General features: G+C 39.1%; 1 protein-coding gene across 4 annotated transcripts in view; it reads right to left on the bottom strand.

Moving 5' to 3' along the window:
- Positions 1 to 24,313, bottom strand: part of PSPC1 (paraspeckle component 1) — a 66,714-nt gene extending 42,401 nt beyond the window's left edge. For 3 of the 4 annotated variants that reach the window (XR_011902615.1, XR_011902614.1, XR_011902613.1), the window contains exons 1-6: positions 23,088 to 24,313; positions 21,030 to 21,331; positions 18,508 to 18,603; positions 16,458 to 16,654; positions 12,306 to 12,390; positions 11,254 to 11,362 (exon numbers count right to left, since the gene is read on the bottom strand). Coding sequence is in view for 1 of the 4 variants with exons in the window: in XM_072326597.1 (XP_072182698.1) it covers positions 11,254 to 11,362; positions 12,306 to 12,390; positions 16,458 to 16,654; positions 18,508 to 18,603; positions 21,030 to 21,331; positions 23,088 to 23,462 (1,164 nt within the window). In the remaining 3 variants the exon portion in view is untranslated. The remainder of the gene's footprint in view (positions 1 to 11,253; positions 11,363 to 12,305; positions 12,391 to 16,457; positions 16,655 to 18,507; positions 18,604 to 21,029; positions 21,332 to 23,087) is intronic. The other variant, XM_072326597.1, reaches the window with a different exon arrangement.
- Between the last annotated feature and the right edge of the window lie 1,669 nt (positions 24,314 to 25,982).

Raw genomic sequence — 25,982 nt, 5'->3', positions numbered from 1 at the left:
AAGTTGAAGATAAGGTTAGATGAGGCACTGAAGGACATGGTTTAGTGGGCATGGTGGTGATGACTTGACAGTCGGACTGGATGATCTTAAAGGTTTCTTCCAACCTTAATAATCCATTAATTCTATAATTAGTATTATTTTATATTTAAACTATTTTTTGAACTGACAGTCTTTGACTAGTTGCACAATGAAAGTTATCTTGTTGATTTATCTACTGAATGTGTTCAATACTGGTATAAGAATGCAGATGGTCTTGTGGGCATGGTGGTGATGGATAGACGTTTGGATCACATGGTCTTAGTAGTCTTTTCCAACCTTAATGATTCATTTAATTATTTGTAAGCACCAAGGAACAGTGAGAAATCCTATAACTGGACATATTTCTAATAAACACTATTCTGACAATCTCATTGTTCACATTAAAACTCAAAGACTGCTATCTATAGCAACATTGGTCTTATTAATGAAACCTGTTAAGCATTAATAGTGCTTTCTTTCATCATGTTCTATCACATCTCTAATTTATTTGCTGCAACCATTTGTAAGACTAGTTTCAACGTGACTTATAGGACCTACCTCAAAATCTAACCTAAAGCACACCAAGTATATTAATACTTACTGTTGTTACATATTAGCCAATACGTTTTTCTTACTTTCCACGTCCGCTATTTATGAAAAGCAGTAGTTCACACACTGTTTTTATATTTAATTTATAATGCAGAATAACAAATATTTTATCTTCTAGGTTTTACTTACATTTCAGGTGTCTCCCTCATTCTCTCACTTGATTCTTTTTAAATCAAAAATTTTCTAGTTAATTCCATTTCTGAGAGTAAACTTGTGACATCTTGCAGAACGTGAGCATTTACGTAATCAAAAGTACAACACGTTTTATAAAATATGGATGAAAACACCATGACAAAAAACAGTAAACTGTTGTTGTAAGAAAAAAAAAAAAAAAAAACTCCCAAACACTTCACTAATCATCAACTTCCACTTTGCATACTAGGTTTTCCAAACTAAGTGTTTTTCAGCTTTTTTTTTTTTGCCCAGGGAGGTTGTGGATGCCCCGTCCTTGGAGGTGTTCAAGACCAGGTTGGACAGGGCTCTGGGCAACCTGATCTAGTAAAGGCGTATGTTTGGTGGCCCTGCTAGGCAGGGGGGTTGGAACTACATGATCCTTGAGGTCCCTTCCAACCCGGGTCATTCTGTGATTCTGTGATTCTGTGATTCAGCTGGTATTTCACAATTAGTGAAAGGAAAACTTGTAGAAAATATACTGATGGAAGAAGGCAACTTAGAAGCTGAGATTCTTTCAAGAGAGCAATGGCTGAAAACAGCAAATATCATAGAGTGGAATCTGTGTGCAGTAGAGTAGCTGCCAGTGAATTATTAGTTTAAATAATGTCAAAAATATGAAGTAAGTTTGAAAGAGAAAGTTAAAAAAAAAAATAGATTAGGAAAGCACACCGAAATATTTGCAACTGTGGGAAGGAAGAAGTTTTCTCACTGCTGTCAAGAGAAGCAGAAAATAATCACTGTGCTGAACTACATGGAATAAAGCAAACAAAGTAGAAATGAGCTTCAGTATAAAAAAAAACATGAATTATCATTTGTTTTTCTTTTTTCTCCTTTTTGTAAACTCATCATCTGAGCCAGAAAAGGTAGTAAAAAGTAAAAAAGTCTTTGTTTTTATTCAAGACATTTATGAATAGATAATTCCGAATTATTCTAAAAACAACTGATAATGCAGATTCCAATTCTCATCAAAGATATTCACTTGTCTTTAGTATTAAATACTAAAGTTGGCTGCTTTGCTATAGCACTTATTTTTTGAGCATCTTTATCTAGTGACCTTACATACTAAGCTCAAGGAATGCTGTATTTTGTAAAACAAAAACAAAACAATAACAACAGCAACAAAAAACAAACAAAAAACAAACAACAATTTGAATAAAAGCACTAATATAAATACATGTTCATTAAAAAAATTGTGTTTTTACTATGATATTTTATCACCTAAGCTACTGGAACTTTGCCCATATCTTCAGACTACTCTATTGTATGCCAAAAAGTCAAGAATGCCCCATATTCAGATAGGTCTTTTCTGTTCATCTTATAGTTATTTGCTGCTTCTCTGCATGTTACTGTTATATTTTTTAACAATGATGTAAAGTTCTTTCCCACATTCACCACCATTTGTAATACAACAAAATACTGCATATGCAACAACACAGATTAAAAAGGCATGTTTAGCTGTAGTTCCTCATTTTCTCAAAACCTGTAGAAAATGTTATTCAGCAGACAAAATTATATAAACAAATGGCAAAACATGGCACCAAGCAAACAACATGTAATCCAGAATGACTAGGAATAAAATCCACTTCATTACATGCTTCAGTCAATCACCATCACCTACTCCTATTCTGCTAAAAAGAAAAGCTTACCAAGCCCCTTCCCTGCCTATGTATATACAGATAAAGCATGGAAGGCAAAACTGCAAGACAGATTTTTTTCCAGTGCCATCACTGGGAACAATCTGAGAGTATACAAGAACAGAGATGTTCTATCAGAACATGTCCTTGATCCAACATCTAACATTCACAAGGAAGGTAAACTTGTGCTACTCCAATAATTAAACATAAAATTCAGAAATACTTATTGGAAAACAAATGTGCATAAAGCATGTAATCACTAACAGCTTTGGAAATCCTTTCAGAAAAAGGCATATATCCTTACATGAACTTCTGATTGTTAACTTTCTCAGTATAACACTCTGTCAATTAACCCAGATCCAGAGGAGTTATGCACTACTTTGAATCCATTCAACTAGTATCTAAATACACTTCTCTTGCTTCTAATATCTTCATTTTTTAAATGATAATGAAATGAATACATGAAATACATTTCAATTTCTGAACATTACCCTTTTCTTTCTTTTGTATTCAATTTAAGGCACTTCTTCACTTACCTGAAGAACTGTTTCTGAAAGCAATATTTACCACACGTCCCAGCTCACAAATGCTATACATAATCCCACTATCATAGAATTGCTTGGGTTGGAAGAGACCTCAAGGATCATCAAGCTCCAACCCCCCTGTAAGCAGGGCCACCAACCTCCATATCTAGTTCTAGACCACATTACTTCATAATATAGTCAGGCCATATTAGATAATTTTATGTACAGTTGGCCTTATATCTTTATTTTATCTAAAGAAATTGCATGGCAGCAGGTAAATATCAAAATAGATTAGGAGATATCCATGGAAATATGAAAAAAACCTTACTTTCACAGAACAAGTTCCACTTAAGTACTCCACAATTCACCCTGGCAGGTGCAGAGTTAAAGGGCTGTCTAACCAGCAGCCAAATCTGGATTAACTGTGCCACCATGTAGATATAAACTAAACATTCAACTGAAAATTATGTTCTAAAACAATGCTACCTTTTAGTCGTTATTGGACATCTAACAAACCTACATAAATTATCACAGTGAATGCCTCAAAATTACAATTCTCCCCAGCTACAAGATGAATTATGAGATTATGTGAAAGCTGTTAATAATTATTTAGAAGACAAAATAAACAGCCAATAATATAGATGTATCATGAAGTATGTGTTTAAATAAAAACATAACTTTTAAAATCTGAATGTCAAATATAACATTGTAAAATCACCTTAAAGTAACTTTTGCAGCAACACCAGTTACAGCCACAGTGATCTTTCTTAAAAAGTTTCTTTTTTGAGCTCCATATTCCTATTTTTTCTCCCCTTAGTAAATACGGTATATATTGACTGAATTGTAACTAAGAGTCCAATGCCATTCAGCAGCTGGCTGGAGGCATCAGGTAATTACTATACACAAGCATTTACAAAACATAAGCTGAAAGTCAAAGTTTTAAACCAAGGCCAAAGCGTGTTATCCATGATATTACACAAAAAGCTTTCAATAAACAAATGTACTTCTTTTAGAAATGATATAAATGTTCTTAACAGGCAGAATCGCTCAGTATTTAAGAGTTCATCAGCAAAGTTCTGGCCAGTCCACACACCGCACTTAAAGTACCCAAAACAAACAAACAAAAAAAACCCATCCTGGTATGATATTGGGCTCCATATTTCTGCAGAGCTTCCCAGTAACACTGTAATACAACCTGGAAGCCATTTACTGTGAAACAGGAGGAAGACGAGGTACACTAATAATTTGATTAGAGTTCCAAATCAAGAACTCGATATACATTGAACCAGGCAATTCCAGAATATTAATAAGAAATTTAAAAAACTGGTCATTTAAACAAATCTGAATGGATTAAAAAAAACCCACTACTTTGTAGGTAAGTCCCCTGACTCAAGTACATATACAGTAACCCTTCATCAATAGATATTTAAACTACTATTATGTTTATATGCAATATATTGTTGCTAGAGACAACAAGAATCCCAATGTAATAGGGACAAAGAAGAAAACAGTTTATCTTATAGAACATACAAGTTTCCACGAGGATAAATATATGGGGGAAACACACCAAGTGAAAAAAAAGACTACAAATCTCTAACACATATGCAGAAGAGAACCAGGAACATAATTTTGACCTATAAATATCCTTGCCAGATCCTGTGCGTGAAAACATTTAGAAGAGACAAGAGCGAACCTGCCATAAGCATAACTATCAAGAGAACTGCCTTCAGTACCATTAGGAAAAGCAGCGTACTTCCTGTCATGTACACAACAAAACTAACACAAATATTCTTCCATCTTACTCAACTGTGAGGCGAGGTTAACAAGTCAGTAGCTGCTGCAGAACTCACGGCTGAGAAAAACTTCTTTAATGAGGAATCTTAAAATAACAGATCCCTTTAAAACTACCTAAGTTAGTTTCTATTAATCAAAACATTAAACTTGCCAGTTGAAGACACATCTAATGTTTTCCAAAAAAAAACAAACAAAAAAAAAAAAAAAAAACAGCAAAATACTGACTAAAAACATCAGTTTATCTAACAATACCAACACATCTCTGGAAAGATGAAGTGGAACCTTAAGAAAAATGACAAAATGAAAATATTACTTGTAGTTCATACTCTTCACAGAAGAATTAGTCATCCAAAACAAGCATTAAGTAATGAGGTAAATCTGCTCAATGCCTACAGAGCAGCAATTAGTCTCAGGCTCTTTAACAAAATTTATTTTAAAATAAAAAGTAGTATTCAGCTTGATATGAATGGAAAGGTAACCTCACTGAAACAAGCTCCTTTCTAGGTTGCAGTGCACTGCATCATCACTGTTGAAGCCTTCCATTCAGCCAGCTACTGAAGCAAAACACAGAGGCTAAGCAGAAGGTCAAGCCTACTCAAAGGTCACTGCATCCCAAGAGAAAGAAACCAGGAGTGTAAATAAGCTCTCCTCACATTCATCAAACAGTTGCTTTAGAATTCTATGGACTCACTTATCACTCTTTAGGCGTTTCACTCTTCCTTCAGTGCAGACCCTTTGAATAAAGACAAGCTTAGATATGTACAGAAGCTTATTTTGGCTGCAAGATTCAATTCAAGTAGGATTCTCAGGATTCACACAAATGGATAAATCCAAAATAGGTACTGAGTAGACAACTGAAACTGAATGTTATCTCTTCTTAGTCTGGATAAATACATGTACAAACTCCAAGTTAAACTTAAGTCCAGTAGCTGAAGAAAAGAAAATGAAAATGGTTAAGGCAAATGTTAATTTTAGTTTCTTAAATATGTACAGCATTTAACAAAACAATTACATTAATAAGAGATTTTTTTTCTATTCTACAAAAGCCTCGTTCTCATCTGTCAGAAGACAGAAAACCCAAGAAAACTCAGTATTTGTGGAACTTCGTTAGATAGCTTCATTAAAACGTGCAGGCAGCAGTGAGTTTCAGAAACTACATTAAATAGATGAACTACAGTCCTGGTATTTGATTTCTAATGGAGTTTTTTAAATTGCACCAGCAAAATCCATTAAAAAGAAGAAACTAGGCGAGTATTTTATAAACAAGCACTAGATGGCAGCTGAACTCTCCATTAATAATTCAACAAACATCTGCTTATTCTAAGGCCTCATGGAAAAACAACGACTGACCAAGGCTGATGGCCATTTGCCATTCTATAAAAGGTATATTTAGATAAATGTTCATTTAAGTTTCCTGGTCCACCAGTCTTACTCAAAATTAATTCATAAACAGGAACAACCTAAAAAAAACAGGGACAAAAGTCTGTATTGATTCCTGCAGATGAGAACAAGCTCAGGAATGCCTACAAGTAAATTTGTACTGGAGATCTGTGCATATTTGATAGCACATTAATGATATATAGCACATTAATTCAGAACAGTCACTTGTTCTCTCTACAAGCTTACATGAGGTAAATATTAGTATGTTCTAAACATTCTGTGCAAGCATTAATGCACCTGAGTAGAAGATCCAAATTTTACAGTGTTTGATATTCATAATAAAGCTTAACACAGGAAAGAAAAGTTACATTATCTAAAATAATCATAGTTCACACATACTGAAACGGAATTACTAATAAAAATCTAACATTCAAATGATTATAATCACCTCCTTTATGCACACCAGTTTAGAAAGTCAATTATGAATCATCCCAAAATAGTCACAGAATTAATGTTAATTAAACCTCCAAAATACCAAAGCAATTCACGGAACAGGATGTACTGGACATTCTTATTAATGAATTTATTACTGGAAATCTGCCTTAACTTAGTTTTCTTCTGAATAAGGTAAGAAAGTGTGAATGCAAACTTCTTGTCTAACTGGTGCCTTGGTAATGGATTAGAAGATGGAAAAAGATCCATTCAGTTCTGTTCACTGAAGAGTCCAGATGGCCAAAAACCTACCACCGAATTACAGAGGTGTAAGAAAATCCAGTTAACATTCTTCTCTCACGGAAGTCTACTACTGGAGTTGTATGGGAATGTAGAAATGAGCCATTCCTCAGACTTACCACAGCAGGCTCAAAATAGTTGGTAGGAGTGAGGAGGAAACTTCATTTAGAAACTACTCTAAAGGGAGACAGTTCTTAGAACAAAGACTGAATACCTCAATTTACATTAACCAACATTCTGGCATTCCTCAAACTACAAACTTTGCTGCAGTTCTGATGTGTTCTTTTCTGATGGATTTCTTTCTTTTTTTTAATTTAACCTTCATGCTCTCCACTGTGTGACAGCTTTGAAATCCACTATGTCTGGGTTGTTGAAGCAACCTCCACTGCTCTAGTGCCCATCAATTCATTCTGCTATTAACGCTACATACTTAAAATAGTGGAGCTTTTGTCTAAAAAAATAAAAGGAAACTTACAGAGTTAAATTCACACAAAGAAAGAGTAAAAAAATTAAGTACGAGCAGTAAGCTTTCAGAAGTTGAAACTCATTAATTCTCAAAAAACAATTCCTTATCTGTGCAAGTTACACTTGAAAAGGGTGATGGTTCCATTGCAGGAATGGGAAGAGGACAGAGGCAACTAAAAATCCCAATTCTATCTCCGAACCATCAGTAAGAAGAGCTGTAAACTCTGCTAAAGGTCAATGCTGTAGCTGTTTCATTGAGTACAATATCCACCTTAAAATATTTTGCACTACTATTATAGAAATAAATGTGTTCCACAAATATGAGGAACAGTAATTCCACAAAGCTGGGGCTCTTTTGTAAACACCTGAAAACTATTTTAATACTGTTTAATACAAACCTGATCTACATTATTCTCTTTTCACTCGTCTACATCAGTGACAGCAGTTAAAAATATTCCCTGGCACTGGAATTACTTAGCAAAAAGACTGATTCAGAATAAAGGTATATCTGCATAAGCCATTCACAATTGGATACTAACCATTGGATAGCAAATAATATATTAAAAGCACTTAGAAATGGAATATTTTTAATCTAAAATATGTTTGTGCTGCTGAAAAAACAACATTTCTTTTTCATCACTATCTCCAAGCTCTCCTTTCAGGAGAAAAGACATATGCAAAATAAAAATTACAGGAAAAAGCTTCCTGATTAAGATATCTCATCATTTATTAGAATGCATTAATATGTTGAGGTATAATAGCAGATTTCAATTAAACAACCTTTATGAAGCAAGGTAGAAAACTCTAAAAGATACAGAAGTATAAATATCAGTTTATCTACTATAGATTGCACAACTAGCTTGATGAATTGTCTGGACATCACTGGGAAGCCCACTGGACTATCAGTCAATGCAATCAGATTTTTTTTTGTATACATACAACATCACCATGTATGCTTCAGCAATAAAAACACTCATATCAACTGCAACTAAACCAAGTAACTGCTGACTGCATGAAGTTTGATTACAACAAATTTTTCAAAAGAGGTCATACTGAAAAATAAAAGTTTAACAAGTTAGGAAAAAGACACAGAAAGAAGCCTTAAACAGGAAAGCCTGATACAGCAGCCTTATGTGACAAGTTCCAATTCCAGTTGCCATCGCACTTACCATTTATGTCCTCCTTTTATACTGAACAGTAATAAGGAATAGGATATAAGTGAAGGAAGCTTACTTTTCAAAGCTTTTAAGAAACAAAAACAAGCATTAGAAAATTATCAGTTTCCTTCTAAATATATGGTTGACAGAAGACTTCAACGTGTTACATAATTTAAGCCAAAAGAGTTGTTCAAGACTGGATATGATTGAAAACTACACCCCAGTGCCGTAAAATGTTTTGCTAACCAAGAAGCAACTTTTATATTCTCAAAACTGAAATGAACTTTTTTCAACATGTGCACAATGGTAATCTAGGACTAGATGAAACTACTGCATGGAGTCTGTTTACAGTAAACTAATTAAGAATAAAAAACTTCAGCTATTAAATAGAAAAAAAAGATGCATCATTTTGCAATCTCCAGATAAGATTTAAAATTCTTATCAGATCCAAAATGCAAAGGCTTTTTTTCAAACCTCCATTCCCTACATCACAAGCTCAACACAGATCTAAGGACACGTTATAACAAACACTTGTAGAATGATAGGTCATGCTTAGTTTCGTAGCCGCCCTTATCAGAAACACGTGTTAAAGTAGATAAATGCATCACTCCTAATGTTCTTTAACCCTTAAAGAGGAAGAATTAAAATTGGAATCAAAGAAGTAGTCATCATGTGACTAGAATACTCAGAACTTGGGAAAACTTTTTAATTATTGTACATGTCACTTCAAATTCAGTTGACATAAAAAAGATGGCCGTACTTGATACTTCTTCAGTTGACCTGTATCTCTTTTGGTAGGCACTGCACAACTGCACCTATACATTCTTGTGGTGTATATTATTCCAGATGAATATAATCCCAATAAATGAAACTCAGTAGGAGAGCTACACACACTCTAGATCATTCTTTCTCTTGTCTTTTCTCTTCTACAACTCTTTCTCCCCCAGAATTTCATTGTATAAAATCACATAAATTACAGTGATTGAAGTGCTTTCCACTTAACTATTCCTCTTTCTTTCTTCTGCTATGATTTTTTCTATGTCCAACACACAATCTGAAGAGCTTTTAAACACACAGGCTTCCAAATTTAAATATGCAGAACAGCATGAGAATGGCAAGCAATTCAAGCTCACAGACTAAGCAACCTTATCTCAAAGAGCGGCAAAAAGCAATTCAGTAGAGGCTGCTGTGGCCACCATTATTCGGCACTCTTTCAGCCTTGAGGTGCAGGGAAAACGCTACTACCTATCAGCAAAAGGAACTGAAGGGATCTTCCGCCATCTCTTTCCTGCCAGCTTTCCTTTCCTGCAGCTCTCAGCAGCGAGAACAGCAATCTTGTAGCTCAGTCACAGGATTATTTTGACACATAACTTACACAATCACAAAGTCAGACTGCCCCCAAAATATGTTATGTCAGAATCACTTAAGTATTACTTCTAGATCACGTCAGAAGATTGTTACGTGCTGCTTTCAAAATATGACTTAACAGGAATGCACTAAAGAATACTTTTAAGTTTTGAGTTCTAGATCACCATCCCACCCAAAATGTATTCCTGAACACAGTTTTCTTTACAGTGTGAGCACGCAAGGAAATAAATGATCAACAGTTGCGAGTTTCTCAGCAATATCAGCAACATCAACTGACAGCAGTTGGTAACATCACAAAGGAACTATTCTGCTTCCTCGCTATCTTTACTAAAAATCCTAAGTCCAACTGGGAAAACAGAAGGTTCCTGTTCTATCCTCTCTTAGGATACCTCAGAACATATTTAGTATAATCTTCAGAGTTCTACAGGCAGAGTTACTGGATAGCATGTAAAATAAACATTACTTCCACGAAGCACAAATCGGAAAGAGCTGAGAAACCAGCAGCTTGTTTCCACATTATGCATCAAGTCGAACCTGTACAGAGGAGCACTATGTGCATCACTTACTGCTTTCCCACTAAAACTCATTTTAGCAGTATGGGGTATCCTTACTGCATAAAATTAAAGCATTTAACTGCTTTGTGCTCACTTCACTAGTCTGGTTGGTAGAAACCATACCCATGATCAAAAGAGATTATCTTGAAAATTTAGAAGCTGATTGCTCTGATATCCCCATTTTGCTGCTCCCTCAGGATGAGATTTCAACAACCGAATAGACCTAAATACATTACTGCTACATTATTTAATTTAGAAATTGTGGCAAAGATTTTTTTCTTCCTTTCAACATTCTGGTCGTCTTCAGTACAGATCTGGAGACTTTCTTCATCTAGTCCTACAGTAAAGTCTCAAAGAAAGGGATTTTAGGCTTCGTGTGAAACTCCACTGCCTGTTTCTAAAGTATATTATTATTAATAAATTAAGCATAACACATAATGAGCAATCAAACAAGCTCTACAGTAATAATTGTTTAAAAACTTAATTTTTCAGCCCAACTGAGGCACTTCCTCATGCCCGTACTATCCAGCCTCTGACCTTCCACTTAAAAAAAACTAAATGATTGTCCTGGAAAATTTGATTTCCTGAATAAAAAAAGGAAAATGATAATGTGATCACCTTCAATTATCTGAAATGCTGAATGACTTATTTTCCTACAAGGCAGTGATGTCATAGTTCAAGAAAATTGCGCTGCTAAATTTGTGTCACTCCACACATCAGAATAATGGAGTTCTGAAGGAAATACAGTCTGCAAGGTGGCAGTTCAATAAGACTGAGTATTAAAAAAAATAAACACCTACAGTAAAATATTTACCATTTCAACTTTAGTCAGAGTTCTACTTACATTGTCCATGAAATTTGGCTTAAATCCTCCCTCCTGCTGCCGTCTCAATTCCTCCTGTTCCCTCTGACGTAGCATCTCCTCCTCACGCCGTCTGTGCTCTTCTTCATGTCTAGGATTTTTTTCAGAAATTACATAAATTAAGACTTGTGATCTGCTCAGGCTCAACCAGTCTCAGGAGTTAACATCGAGCACATAAGCATAACTACTTAATGATTTTTAATACAGTGTAAGGCACTAAGCTACTCAACCTGATGGATTTGAACATTACCAAAGTGTTTATGTTTATCAAGTATACAGGTATTCACAATATTAATAATCTTGTTCTTCTGGTTACAGTTAACCTGTACAAAGAAGTAAGCAGGTTCAGACTACCCTTCTGCTGCCATCTATCACACAGCCACAAAACATTACAGAATATTGGTGCAAAGGTTCAATCTACTGCATTACCACCAATATATGCCTCTGATATCATGGGTCATCATAAGATAGAAGGCATTACTTTCTGAGCAGCCCCCATATTCCTGAGAATCATCTCTTAAAGAGAAAAGCAATACATAAGATAACAGAGTGCCACAAAGCACTACAGTAACACAAGAAAACACTCCCAAATATCTCACTTTGACTATAAATCAGCAACGCCACACTTCTACATGCAGATGAATACCCCCCATTTTACAAGTGTGTTCTAATACAGCTCCATTACAGCTATGCTTCCATCAGATGTTGAAAAATATATCATCATATTAAACATTCACATTAAGACAAATCTAAGCTAGTTAAAAAACTCAGACATTTACAGAATGACTAACTGAGCTGAAATAAATGAAAAAAATACTAGACATACTTGCAACTATCCTTTTCTATTAGCATAAGTGACCATTTTTCTCTGCAAGAACTTTAAGAGAAATGTATCCTGTTACACTTTTGAACAGTAGATGGTTATATTTTGTATTAAAAGCTCTGCACACCAAAGTACCCAAATTTCTGCAGGCTGACAGCAGATGCATGCTTTAAATTACTGCCGCAACTTCACACAGTACAAGACAAAATACCTCAATTGTATCTGCTTGCGTTTCTGAAGTTCTTGATTCCGAAGTTCTTCTAAACGTCTCAATTCTTCCTGACGCCGCATGAGATCTACCAGGATTAAAAATGTAAGGTAGATAAAAGCTCTCAATTAACAACATGGTAACAAAAAAAACAAAACAAAACAAAAATCACTACCAGATTAACAATAATCAATTTTAAAATTAAAGCAACTTCTCAACACATCTAACCAGCTCCTTCCCATTTGGCTAAGCCTGCCTTATGAAAAAAACACAAGGACCCAAGGCTCACATGGTAAGGCACTACACTGGCTACACCTCAAAAAAAGATGATGGACATAGAAATGTGAAGCCCTCAAACAAAGAGAAAGGGAGTTTAAAAAAAGAAAGTCTCAATCACTTAAATCACATCCTGGTTTTGCAGCTTTGGCAAGGTATCTATTTTTTCCACAATGCTGCATAATGCTGAAGTCCTTTTAGCAAGCTAACAAGTGTAATTCATATTCTCTATCATCTACTGCAGACAACTGCACAACACAGCAGAACCAAGTGAAACCATGACTGTGCTTATAGCCACCTACAGTAACTATTCTTGCTAACACTACCAGAAATAATAGCCACATTCTTTCTTGAAAAGCACTTTGAAAAGCTCTTAATAAGCAAGCCAGAACTAATAATAATAACTTTAGCTCTATTTGATACTGCCCAATCACAATACGGATTTCTGCCTGGAAACTCATGCATTCTTCAGTGAATATTAATTCAACCTCTTGCCAAAATAAAAGCAGCCGTTTGCATTTTCCATCTTCATAGGATATTAGCCATGTTATTTGCAGACACCACGAGGAAAATTCCACCATGGCATCTATTGGATGTGCTTTATGCTCAACTACTCCACACGTTTTTACATGCATTTCTTCACCACATTAATTAAATCTCAGAATGGCCTGAGTTGAAAAGGACCACAATGATCATTTAGTTTCAACCCCCTACTATGTGCAGGGTCACGAATGACCAGAGCCACATTCAGCCTGGCCTTGAATGCCTCCACAGATGGGACATCCACCACCTTCTTGGGCAACCTGATCCAGTGTGACACCAAAGTCAGAAAGTAAATCATTTTTATTAGCTCTGCAAAAACCTTTCAAACTTGCAGCAGCACATATTACTATAAACTTTTACAGTGCTGCATTTACCAACATATCATGCATTTGTTTTCTTTTCATCACCAGAATTTTGCCCTATATTTGTTTTAACAAAGTTTACCAGACAACATCCTTATTGGCAAGACAAATCTTTTCTCTCAAACAAGTTTTGCAGGCCTGCTTTTACCATTTCTGCAAAGCCGATGTACTTGAATCAACTAATGATTAAAACGAAGTTTCATTCAAATAAAAAAGCTGCAGGACCATTTCCTTACAACAGTGCACACTACAGCAGACTTGGCTAACACTATCTTCATAGTCAGCCACAGACTCCTTAGAATAAAATCTAGATAGTTTCAGAGTATTAATGAGATCATGAATCAACCCATTCTGCATTCAGAGTTGTTTACTGGGGGGAAGGGTGTATACTGTCTTTATCTTATTTCCCACTTACCTATCATTCCTTTTTTCCTGACATTAATACACCGTAACAGGATTTTCTACCTTCTTTCTACCACTAACTACTATGATTTTATCATTTCCTCCCCTCTGAGTTCTTCAGCCCTAATTTTACACATCTCTAAAAATTTTCAAGGCCAAGCTCTGATCACTGCCCTTCCTGAAACTGTTAGAACTTAAAAGCTCAGCATAACAGTTGGGTTTGGTACCCCATGACAGTGACAGAATCTTGACACAAAGCTTTACTAGCTAGACAAAAAATAAAGATCTAGGTGTTCAGGCTGAGCACAGAGCCTCTCATATTAGAGGATTTGTAATACTGCTAATTCTGGACTGACATTTGTTGGATGCAGTCCCTTTCTCTGAACAGAAAAAAACCTGCACTGAAGCAGACAGCTGTGAAAGACAGAAAGCATGACTATTAGCTTCTTCATCTTCTCACGCCTAAAGAAAAAAAGACAAACAACTTCAATATTCAACTTCCTGTGGATTTAAGGACTGAAGGCAAAAGCGTCCCCTCACCTCAGGAGTTAATCCTACAAGCAGGAATACAAAGTCCAAAAAGCTTCATTGTTTTAGCTGCTAATTTTTCAGTTTCTAAGAAATGGAAAGCAAATGGCTGATACAGAATGACGTTTCGGGTTAAATCTAGTCAAATCTTCCAGTACTTTGTCGAATTATCTCACTGTTGTTCTGAGGGAATATTTACACAAGTCTAAAGCATCCCAGCAATATGTAGATCAGAAATATCATGCTAATTTACTTACACATGGAAACACGTATTCTGCTCTACAAATTACTGCTGACTCAATCTGTCAAAACATGACACTTTGAAGTGAAAAATTACACACATTGATAGAATGAAGCCCTTATCTTCAGTGTTAATTCCATGCCATGAAAACTCAGGTGGCTTCAGCCAGCACGTTCTAGTGAAAGCCCCAACACCTCTGATAAAGCAATTTCACTAAAACTTGTTTTCCTTCATCTGCTGAAGTATATGGACTGTAGTAAACTTATTCTTCTCAGCTTTTTAGCTCCTAATAATTACTGTGCTATAGTTTTACATTCCATGTTTCAGAATAACTCCTTCAATAATTTTTGAAATCAGTCATTTGGTTTGTACATCATGTATGCAAAAATAGTCATTCCAGGTTCTGATGCCTTCTGCTCCACTGCATCTTTCTTAAAAATCACAATTCAATCTCAATATGTTATTTTCATAGACATTGAAGCTGAAGAGTTGGTGAGATAAAACAAGAAACATGCCTACAAGCTCAGCTATTCAAATTCCTGCACATCCATAGCTTAAATCTGAGTACCTGCACAAAATTCCAGGTTGTTTGGTACCAAAGAGAAGCATTTCATTATAATCAAAGAATGAAAAACCCTCTTCCCACAGCCTATTTTCTCACTGGAATATTGGCACCAAAAAGATCCTCATTCTAGTGGCTCTTCATCAAAAGGAATAGCCTTTCTTTTTCCGTGTAAAAGTGGATCTTAATGGATATTAAAAAGAATGAGAACTTTTTCCTTCAACATCCATAATAGGAGCCACAGTAACTATTTGGCATTTGAAATTTGTTTGGATTTTTAAAATTTTATTATGCTCTGTACTACAGCACACAATCTTTTATTAACACAGTTTCTCATTTAATGCAAGCCTGCTCCTTGAGAAACAGTAGGATAGGTGAACTTCCTAATGATAGCTTTCGGTTGCAGAAGAACTAGTAAGTCTAAAGAACTAAAACCAAATGGTGTTCTGTAGTTCTCAATTGGAAAGCAATGCAAATAGCAGTAATTATGGGCCTTCAGCTTTTTGGGAAGAAGACTAACAAGCAGTAAATATCAGGTACTTGCCCTGTTTCTGCTTTCTCTACCACGGGAATTCCCAAGGGTAGGGTTTGTCTAAAGGACTTTCTTTCCCCCAGAACTACAGAAAGGGAACATATCCGCAAAGTTAAATAAGAGGGATACACCATTTTATACTTCCAAGAATAACGTAGCTTAATGACAGCTGTGACTTATTTTGAGTTGCTTAGACATACAGTAATCATGCACACAGATTTCTCAGTTGGGTTTCAAACATTTTTAAAAAAGAATAAAATTAGCTGCTGTTCTATTTTGGGTTGTATTGGAGGAGCACAAACAGCTGTAACAACTATAAGCTATCATTTTCTTTTTTTTTTTCCTGCCCAGGGCACACAAACAGTGCTTTGTCACATCTATGGCCATAAGCAACACCAACAGGAAATAACTTTACAGATGAATTTGAGGCTATCATTCATTCTTGATACATAAACTACTTACACCACAAAAACTTAGGTGAAAAAACACACCTAGGCAACCTCCCTTTTCTCAGCTTCTTAATCCATCACCACAAACCCTCAAAGACTATGCAAACAGAGAAATACTACTTCCTTTGCCTCAGTTCAACACATTTAATTAAATAGCATCTACCAGAAATCTCTGCATTTAACATACAGCTCAATATGCTACAGAAAGAAAATGTGTGAAAAGAAAAGAATTAACACTAATACATTATCTGATTTTTTACCTTGCCTCATCAACATTAGCTGATGCTCATGTCTAGCTGCTTCCATTTCTGCCTCTAGTTTCTCTTTGGCTTCTCTAATGTTCCTGTCAACCTGTTCACGCTGTTGCTTTTCCATCTCATCAAGAGCCTTCCAACGTGAAGCATACTCAAACTCAAATGTTCCAGGTTGAGCAAAACGTGGAGGCTGTTCTCTTTCCCTAATAAAAATTTTGCAGTTAAAATGTACAGAAGGACACATTAAGATCAACAGCTGTAACAGCCAAAGAACTTACAAACAATCATTTCAAATGTAGTAATCTGATGCAAAGTCAGATCTGTGTTGCAAACCAGTATGTCAGAGTTTAATTCAGCTGTTAATGTGGTAAGTAATCTGATCAGAGAAATCTGCCCTGTAAGTATCTACTCAAGTTATATAATCAACATGAAAATGTTTAATTACCGTGGTACAAAATATTTAGCTGTGACATTAGATTTACTGGGTTCACCCTTCTAAAGTGATCAAGTCATACAAGAAATTAAATGCATATTAAAGCTCACTAAACAGTTCAGACTGTTAGTAAGAATACTTAAATATTTAAAGAAGCTATTCATTTTATTTACATTCTAACATTAATGTTGTAAAGAACAATGATTTTTTTTTTGTTAGGTATTACTCTACAGGTTTACCTGCTTACCAGAATAAGTTTTTTAGTTTCAAGCAGCAAGATCTACATAGCAATCAAATTTGAATGTTAGAAGTAATATTCTCTAATGAGGTAAGGAAAACTCTCTTTCACCTCATGCTTAAGACTCTTTTGATCAAAATTACATCCAAACCACAGAAGCAGCCAAGATTTACACCCCACGGATTCCACAAACAAGGTGGTGCTAATCTGAGGACAAAATTCTGTGGGTGTGTACACATGTCTGCAGGATCAGACCACACCCCAAGCTCACAGGAGACTACCAGTGACTGGCAGTAAGCTCCAGCTGATTTCAGCAGACCAGGAATCCCTACTTCAGTAAAATCACAGAATGTTTAACCAACAAGACTCCATTTTACTATGATTAGGAATACTAAAGAAGTTGCTTGTTAATCTTTTGACAAAAACCAATGTAGCATTACAATAGTTAAGTTGGAAGGAACTTAAAAGATCTTAAGGTTCAACAGCTGGAACCTGGGGATGCTGGTGACCACAGCTCATCACTGACCAGCAGCATGCCCTGGCAGCCAAGGGGAAAACCAAGTTTTGCGGGGCATTAAACACAGAATAGCCAGCTAGTTCCAATACACGATTCTCCTGCTGTATTTACCACTGGTGCAGCCCAGCCTTGAGTACTGCATTTAGTTCTTGGCTCCACTATATAAAAAGGATGTAAAGGTACTCAAGTGCATTCAGAGACGGGCAACAAAGGTGGCAGAAGGTCTGCAGGGTACATCCTATGGGAGGCAGAAGACATGCTTTATCTAGTTTAGAGAAAAGGAGGGGAAGTATCACAGCATCGTGCGAGTTGGAAGGGACCTTAGAGATCATCGAGTCCAACTCCCGGGATTCAAGCCCTCTGTGTAGCAGAGCAGCATTTCTGCCACTTACACCACAGGAGGGATTCAAACCCCGGGCCTCTGGTGTTGCAAGCAGCAACTTATACCACTGCACCACCGGAGGCACAACACCGTTACAAGTAACCGATGACCAATGGTACAAAGCCCCACCAGAAGTAGTTCGGACTGGATACAAGGAAAACATTCTTTACCACGAGGGTGGTTCACACCCACTGACTGTTGGTGGTCAAGAGGCAGTTGGATAACACTGTAACTTTTGATCAGCCTCAAGTGCTCAGGCAGCAGACTCGATCTTTGAAGGCCCTTCCAACTGAACTACTCTAATGTTAGTTCTGAATACAGAAACAACACATCACTTTTCTGTGTGAAAAAGTTAACCGACCTAACATCTGGCTTCCCCTTGGCTGTACAAAATAAACATACACCAACCTGCAATAAAAATGCTAGCTTACTAAATACTTACTTAGTAACTTAATTTTATAAAGTTAAAAGTCAAATAGAACTTACTTGTGATACTGTTGTGTTTTTTGCATTAGCTTCTCTGGGAGCCCATCTTCATCATCAAATTGCTCCATTGGCTCCACAACAACAGGTCGAGGTGTTCTGGAAGAGAATTTCAATTGAAAAACTGAATAATGAAAGAAACAGTAAAATAAACTGCTTTGGTATTGTGAAGCAGCACTCTTGGAAACTAACATATGTATCATCCTACAGTCCTGTTTTGCAAATTCTTCTTATTTAAGAAGAATTATCATCTGTGGAAGTGACAATTGGTTCTACACCCAAATCAAGTTAGCTATTCTGCAGAGAAAATATCACCATGTAGTTTTGTCTGCTGTGAAGTACAGAAACATTTAAAGCTGAAAAAAAATCTCAAAAACTTCACAAATTATTTAGACAATGTGGGAACCATGATTATAACAGTACACAACAAACAAGGCTAAAAGGTAGCAATATTCGCTCTGTATTTCTATGTAATATGAACAGATTCTAATTAAGGTTACTCTACAACTAAAAACAGCTCGATATTTTTACACTCATTTTTCAAGGATAATTCTAGAATAACTTCTACATAATGTAGAGTGCATTCCTCAAGTTTGCAGTATTTGAAGTAATCAGAGTCAAGTATTAGCTAATGGTGGAATGGTGGCTAACAATAAAACCCTCAACTGTATATAAGAAATACGCCTGTTTTGGGAGCATCTAAACAATACCTTAACAAAATGTAAGAGCTACGTAGCTCCTATTGTCAAAATGCCAGCACTTGTTCCACACTTTTTTTTTAAAAAAAAAAAACAACTTTGCAAATCATAGAAAAAAAAAACCAAACCTTTATATATTTTAAGAACATGGACAGCTAGGAAAAATCTTTGGGCATCAAGGCAGATTGGGGGGGAGGGGGAAGCAACAGCCTGGAATCACAGTGCACAACAATGCAAGTATTTCTCCTACAATTACTCCTTTCTATTCAGACAGATCTCCCCTAAAATATCAAGTTTCTGATTTTGAAGCAAAACAAAAACTATCACAGCACAAAAACTGTCACAGCAGGAGATACATACTAATTACATTTGCTTAGGCATCCATTGTGTTTCCTAACATGCAGTTGGAAGACAGATATCAAGTGCTTTTTATTCATTAAGTCATGGTTAGATGATCACTTCCATCAAACAAAATTAGCCAGTAGCTACTAAAACAAGAATACCCTCCCTCGTATCCCTGCTTTTCTTTCCCCTACCACATCTCTCATGCCAAGAATAGCATGCTATGATATGAGGATAGCTCACATAACATTACAGTATTCACTGAACTAGATTAGTTGCCTGGTTTGGCTCACCATGCCACCACTCAAACACTAATGCCAAGAAAATCCACAACAAGAAGTAAAAACAAATTGCCGGTGCCTGCCGATAACAGTAGAGACTTAGACTGAATTTACTGCATATCCACCAGGTCAGATAATCAGCATTCAGTCCAATCATATATAAGATTTATGGTATTACTACGAGCAAGAGGAGTTCCAAATCTTTTTTCCACCTGCTATTTCATCACAGCAACATACTGTCCTGCCTTATCTTCAACTGGACCTGGTGCTCTTATCACCCAGGTGAGCAAGCACCTTCACTTTCTAGAACAGCCAAAAATGAATGTAACAGAAGCAGCCACATACTTTCCTTTTGTTTCAGGAAGCACAAATGGCTCTTGGAAGTATCAGAAAAACTCTCAAGGTAAAAGCAGCCTGAATCAGAACTTCCCAACACTGCAGTAGCAAGCCTTAATAGTGTGAAATTGCAGCCTTATTTTCCCCAATTATAAGGGGTAAAAAAGAAAAAAAGAAAAAAAGAAAAACAAAAAAAAAAAAAAAGAAGAAACAAATACATTCCTGAACATTTACCATTTCACTCATCCTTTATGAAAACACCTGAAGCTGTCCCTGGCCATTGTACAACAAAGTGCAGCAGTTAACAACTCTTGTCACCAGGTAGGGAAATAAGAGATGGCACAGAGGAGTGCTGTCATCCACAGGCTTGCTTGACCTTGAAATTCTTCCAGAAATTTCTGCCATCAGCTTGTGGTGCAAAACCCAAGTTTACATTTAAAAAGAAAAATCCTACAGCTGTGAAAGTTATAAACGAAGCTTGCTTGAAGAAAATAAATCTAGCAACATTTTCCTGACTTTAAAGGAAACTCCCCAAAGTCGCGTACCCGTTCGCCAAGAATTTCCTACCATTACTGGGATGAGGAAGAGTGCAATCAGTGAAAAGAAAGCCTCATTAAGAAAAGCCCTATTAAACAGACTGGAATCCATCTCAGTGGAAACTACTTGTAAGTAGAAGACTGGCTAAATTTTTTATTCTCCAGTGTGGAGAACAATGCATTTTGGGCATTCAAGTAAAGCACCTTTCATTTCTGACCTCACGGCTTCCATCACTTGAAAATAAGAACTGTGGAACGCCCTCAAATGCTGTTTTCTTTCACAAGAGAAAAGCACACTCAACACAAACGCAAACAAAATCCCATGAACTTACGTTGTTAGCAAGAATGCACCATCACTGCATCTTTCTAGAGCTTTCCGTGCTGGAGGTTTTGCTGCAAACTCTACGAAACCTTTTCCTGTAGCTCTGCCGCGATCATCCACCACAACGACAGCTCTCTCCACCGGTCCAAACTGAGAGAACGCTTGTTCCAGCAGCTCATTAGAAACCACGGGTGAAAGATTCTTGACCGTTAGGGCAGCTCCATGAGTAGCAAATCGAATTCGAAGTGGTCTGCTCTTCAAAATAGTACCATCAAGTTCTGCTTTTGCTATTTCGGCCAGTGTCCTAGATTCCTTTTCCAAGATACAAAACATTGTATGTTTTACTTGCAAAGACAACAGACGTGGCTTTTGTGCAGTTGTTCCTCCCCTCCAAACCCCAGAAAAGTAGCGTTTTTTCTTTCTCTAATAGGAGCTCGTTTCAATTAAGGTCATTTAGCATTTTTCCCCTCCAAAAGTTCCCATCCACTGACTGGAATAACACACTCTTTCCATACCTTACGATTTAGTCTGACAAAAGTTACTTGGATACCAATTTTTCTTACACATTAGAGGGCAGAACATTCCCATCATCACAGCTATGTCTGTACTGCACTGTAAAGGCTTTCAGCACAGTTGAGAATTCGACACCTTTTTGCATTTACCTATTCACACCATAAGGAACAGTATTTTCAGAGATCATACTACAGGATCAAAGGTGTCGGTGCTTCTGTTTGCTTTCTGGGATTATTTTTCTTTTAAATAGATGAAAATATCCTCTGAAAATAACTTGCTTGTTGCTGCCATTGGATGAACTCCCCATCTATGCCTAATTCTCAAAATCCATCAAGAAATGATGAAATTACATTGCTGCTGCTGGATTCGTTCCTCTCATACTTATGGCTTTTCTGCACCCTCATCCATGAGACAAGTTGAGCTCAATAACTGCCTTCTTCTCATTTCAGAAATCCTCCATTAGTTTTATATCTGCAATCCTAAATATTCAAACAGTTCTTTAAGCAGCAGACATTACCTCCGTGCCTCGACCAGCCACATAAACAGCTTAAAAATATGACTCTTAATATTGTGCAAAAGGGACATTCAGATAGATGCTGATCTCTATCACGTGCAGAACTGACTAATGTATGCAAATATATTGCACTCCTTCCAGAACATCGTTAATTCCAGTTGGGAGTATTCTGTCACCATAAAAACAGATGGCAGAAACGCCGCAATTATCGTTGATAACCAAAAAGAAAAAAAATCTTAACGAGCAAAAGATACAAATAAAACCCCAGGTCGGGGTGGCACACGAAGCACTTTAAAGCTTTTCTCTGAACTCTGCAAATCAGAGCATCCTAAATGTGGCAGTCAGGAAAACTAATCCTGCACATGGAACTGAAAAACGGGAATGCAGGATAACACGCCTCGAGGATGATTTCTTTTTTGAATGTTCGACTTGAAATAATAGCGCTCAAGTTGTACGTGCCCAAAAAAACGCAATCTCATTACATTTAACCAATTTAAGTTTCCAGTCTGGTACAAGCGTGAATTACACGTTCTGAGCTTTCAATACGCGGGAGCAACAGTAGTTCAAAACGAAACCGTGCAATCTTTAAAATTAACTGCATGAGGAAATATTCATAGTGAACTGCGGAGACTGAAATTTGCTTTGGCACAGAGAATCCTAAAGTACAATAAAACGCTGCCAGTTAATTAAGGATTTTTTGTTTTTTGTTTTTTTTTAAGTATATTCAACGAACGGAGCAGATCACGCAAGATCTCGCATCCGTCGAGCTGCGGGAGCAGCCCGAGCCGCACGCCAACGGGGAGGGGAGGGACCCGAAACCCGCAGAGCCGCGAGGGGGGAACGCCGGGGGCTCACAGCGCGGGGCAAGGGAGGCGGAGGGGCGGGGAGGGGGGAGGGAAAGGGGAGGGTGGTGCGCGGAGAGCAGAGCGAGCAGCAGAGGACAAAAAGAGAAGGCGAGGCAGCGGCTGCGCTTCCCGGCCGCCCCCCGGGAACAACGGGGCAGGGCAGCGGCGGGGCCGCGGAACCCCGCGCGAAGCTCACCAGGCGGATGAAGCCGAATCCGCGGTCCCGGTTGATGAAGACCTCGCTGGGCTCCCCGTAGCGCTCGAAGAGGCGCTTGAAATCTTCCTCGGTGATGTCGGTGGGCAGATTGCCCACGAACAGGCGGCAGCGCTGCGTGTAGCTCTTCTCGCCGGGTTTGAGAAAGCTTTTGATGTCGATGGTGAACCCACCCTCCTGCTCCTCATCCCCACCCTCCTTGACCGGCACCAGCGCCATGGCCGCCGCCTCGTTCTCCGTCTCTAGGCCCCGCAGCCCCTTCAGGCCGCCGCCGCCGCCGCCCCCCACCATCCCCAGCGGCGCCGCCGGGGAGCTGTTCTCGATCCGCACTTGCTTCAAATTCCGATTCGCCGCCATGTTCGGCCCTCGCTCTCTTCTCCCTGGTTTTCTCGGGGGACGCGGGGCCGCGCTGGGCAGCCACCCCCTCCGACCCGCAGCCAATTCAAAATGGCGCCGCGGCCGCCCTCGGCGAGTTGTAACGTCCCCGCGGACGGCCCCGCCCACCGGCGGCCGCGCTCCCTCACCGGCCGCCGCGCCTGCGCACTGCGCTCCTCGCTGCTCCTCGCCGGGAGGGGGGAGCGGGCTGCGCACGCGCCGTGGCGCGCGGCACGGCGGGGCCGCGGAGGCGCCGTGGCCGCCCGCGGCGTGCCGCTCTGCTTCTGGCGCCGCCGTTCCCGTTCGGCTCTGAGAGCCGGGCGAGCCCGCGTCAGACCGCGGGAGCACGGCCTTCGCATCGTCAGAGCCCTGGGGCTCGGCCCAGCCGGGAGCTTCCCCGCCGCTTTCAGCCAGCGCGGCTCTCTCGGGCCTTACCCACCCGCCGCGAATCCGGCCGCGCTCGGCGGAGCGGTGTTCTGAGGCGCGTTCCGATGGCGCGCGCTCCGCCGCGGTCCGTGCCGAGGCGGGGAAGCTCCGTGCCGGGGTCTGCGCCGAGCGGAGGGCGGCGGCCTGGCGGAACCCGCGCTCGGCGCCGAGGAGAATGCAGGGAACGGCGCGGCGAGAGGAAGAGCCGAGCGCTGCGGAGCGGCTCAGGAGGCAGAGGGAGGGCCCGCGGGCTGCAGGAACGCGCCCACTGTTGGGTGCGGGAGGCACGGCTGCGGGGGCAGGCCTTGCTGCGCGGGATGCCGGCCCAGCGCTGTCCTGCGCGGCAGCTGCCGCCGTGTGAGGGGGCGGCTTTCTTTCAGACAAAGCTCTGCGCTCTGCCCGGGGCCTCGGAGGGAGCTGATAAAAGAAGCTGTTCTTGCTTCCAGTTTCCATTGTACCCTGAGCAAGACCTCGGGAGAAAAAACCTATTTTTTTATTTATGCAGCTGTAGCAATTAAAAAACAAACAACAACAAAAAGCACCTCTACAGAATCTTCTGTGGTGAATATTAGCTAATCTATGACACGGGCTGTTCTTTTTCAAAGCAACTGTAAGCATGGTACTGAAGAAGTTAGTTCCACGACAGTCGTGAACTCTTTGCTGAACAATTTCATAGACTCAGAATATCCTGTGATGGAAGGAACCCGTAATGATCATCGAGTCCAGCTCCTGGCTCCATGCAGTCTGGAGAAGAGGAAGCTTAGGAGAGACCTTATCACTATAACTACCAGAAGGGAGGCTGCAGTGAGCTGGGGGTTGGTCTCTTGTGTGATAGGACTAGAGAGAATGGCCTCAAGTCGCACCAGGGGAGATTCAGGCTGAACATTAGGAAATACTTATTTTCTGAATTAGTGTCAGGCACTGGAATGGCTGCCCAGGGAGGTGGTAGAGTAATGGAGTCACCGACCCTGGAGGTGTTCAAGAAACATTTAGATGTGTTGAGGGATGTGGATTAGTGACAGTTATTGTTGGTGGATGGACAGTTGGACTGGATGATCTTGTAGGTCTTTTCCATCCTTGGTGATCCTATGAGCTCCAGTGACTTGGGGCCGTGCCCTCTGTGCTGAGGAGCTTCTTCCAGAGCCTAGCTACGCCCTGGTGAAAAACTTTTTCCTGATATCCAGCCTGAACTTTTGCTGTCATAACTTCATGCTGTTTCTGTGGGTTCTATTGCTGGTCACAAGAAAGAGATCAGTGCCTGTCCCATTGCTCTCCATTGTAAGGAAACCACAGGCTGAAGTAAAGACTCCCTTCAGTCTCCTCTAGACTGAACAAACCAAGGGGCTTCAGCTGCTCCCCTCTAGACCCTTCATCAGCTTTGTAGCCCTCCTTTGGTACTCAGTAGTTTTATGTCCTTTTCATACTGTGGCACTCAAAACTGCACACAGAACTTGAAGTGAGACTGCACTGGTACAACATAGATCAGCTGGCAATGCTGTGCTTGATGCACTCTGCAGTACTGTCAGCCCTTCCAGCTGCCAGATCACACTGCTGATTCATGTTCAAATTGCTTTGACCAGTATCCCCAAGTCCTTTCCAGCAGGGCTGCTCTCCAGCATTTCATCCACCACTCTATATGCATAACCAGGGTTGCCCCTTCCTAGGTACAGAATTCAGTACTTGCTCTTCTTAAACTTAATGAGGCTGAAGATTGCCCATCCCTGTTATTTGTCTGTCTCTCTCTGCAAACCTCTACACTTTAGTGGAATCAACAATGTAGTGTCACCAGCAAAGTTTATCAAAATACCTTCTAGTCCTACATCCAAGTCAATTATGAAAACATTAAAGAGAACTGGCCCTAAAACTGAGCTCTAGGAAACCCTCTAGTGACTGGCCATCAGCCTGGTGTAACCCCATTTGCTATAACACTTTGAGTCTGATCTGTCAGCCAATTACTCACCCATTGCATTGTGTTTTTATCTAGCTATATGCTAGACATTTTGTCCAGAAGCATACCGTGAGAAGCAGTTTCCTAAGCTTTACTGAAATCCAAAAAGATAACCCTTGGTCACCTAG

This window comes from Excalfactoria chinensis, chromosome 1 (genome assembly GCF_039878825.1).
Source record: "Excalfactoria chinensis isolate bCotChi1 chromosome 1, bCotChi1.hap2, whole genome shotgun sequence".
Taxonomy (NCBI): Eukaryota; Metazoa; Chordata; class Aves; order Galliformes; family Phasianidae; genus Excalfactoria; species Excalfactoria chinensis.
Note: the sequence above shows the minus strand (reverse complement) of the source record. Positions and strands in the feature narration are given on the sequence as shown.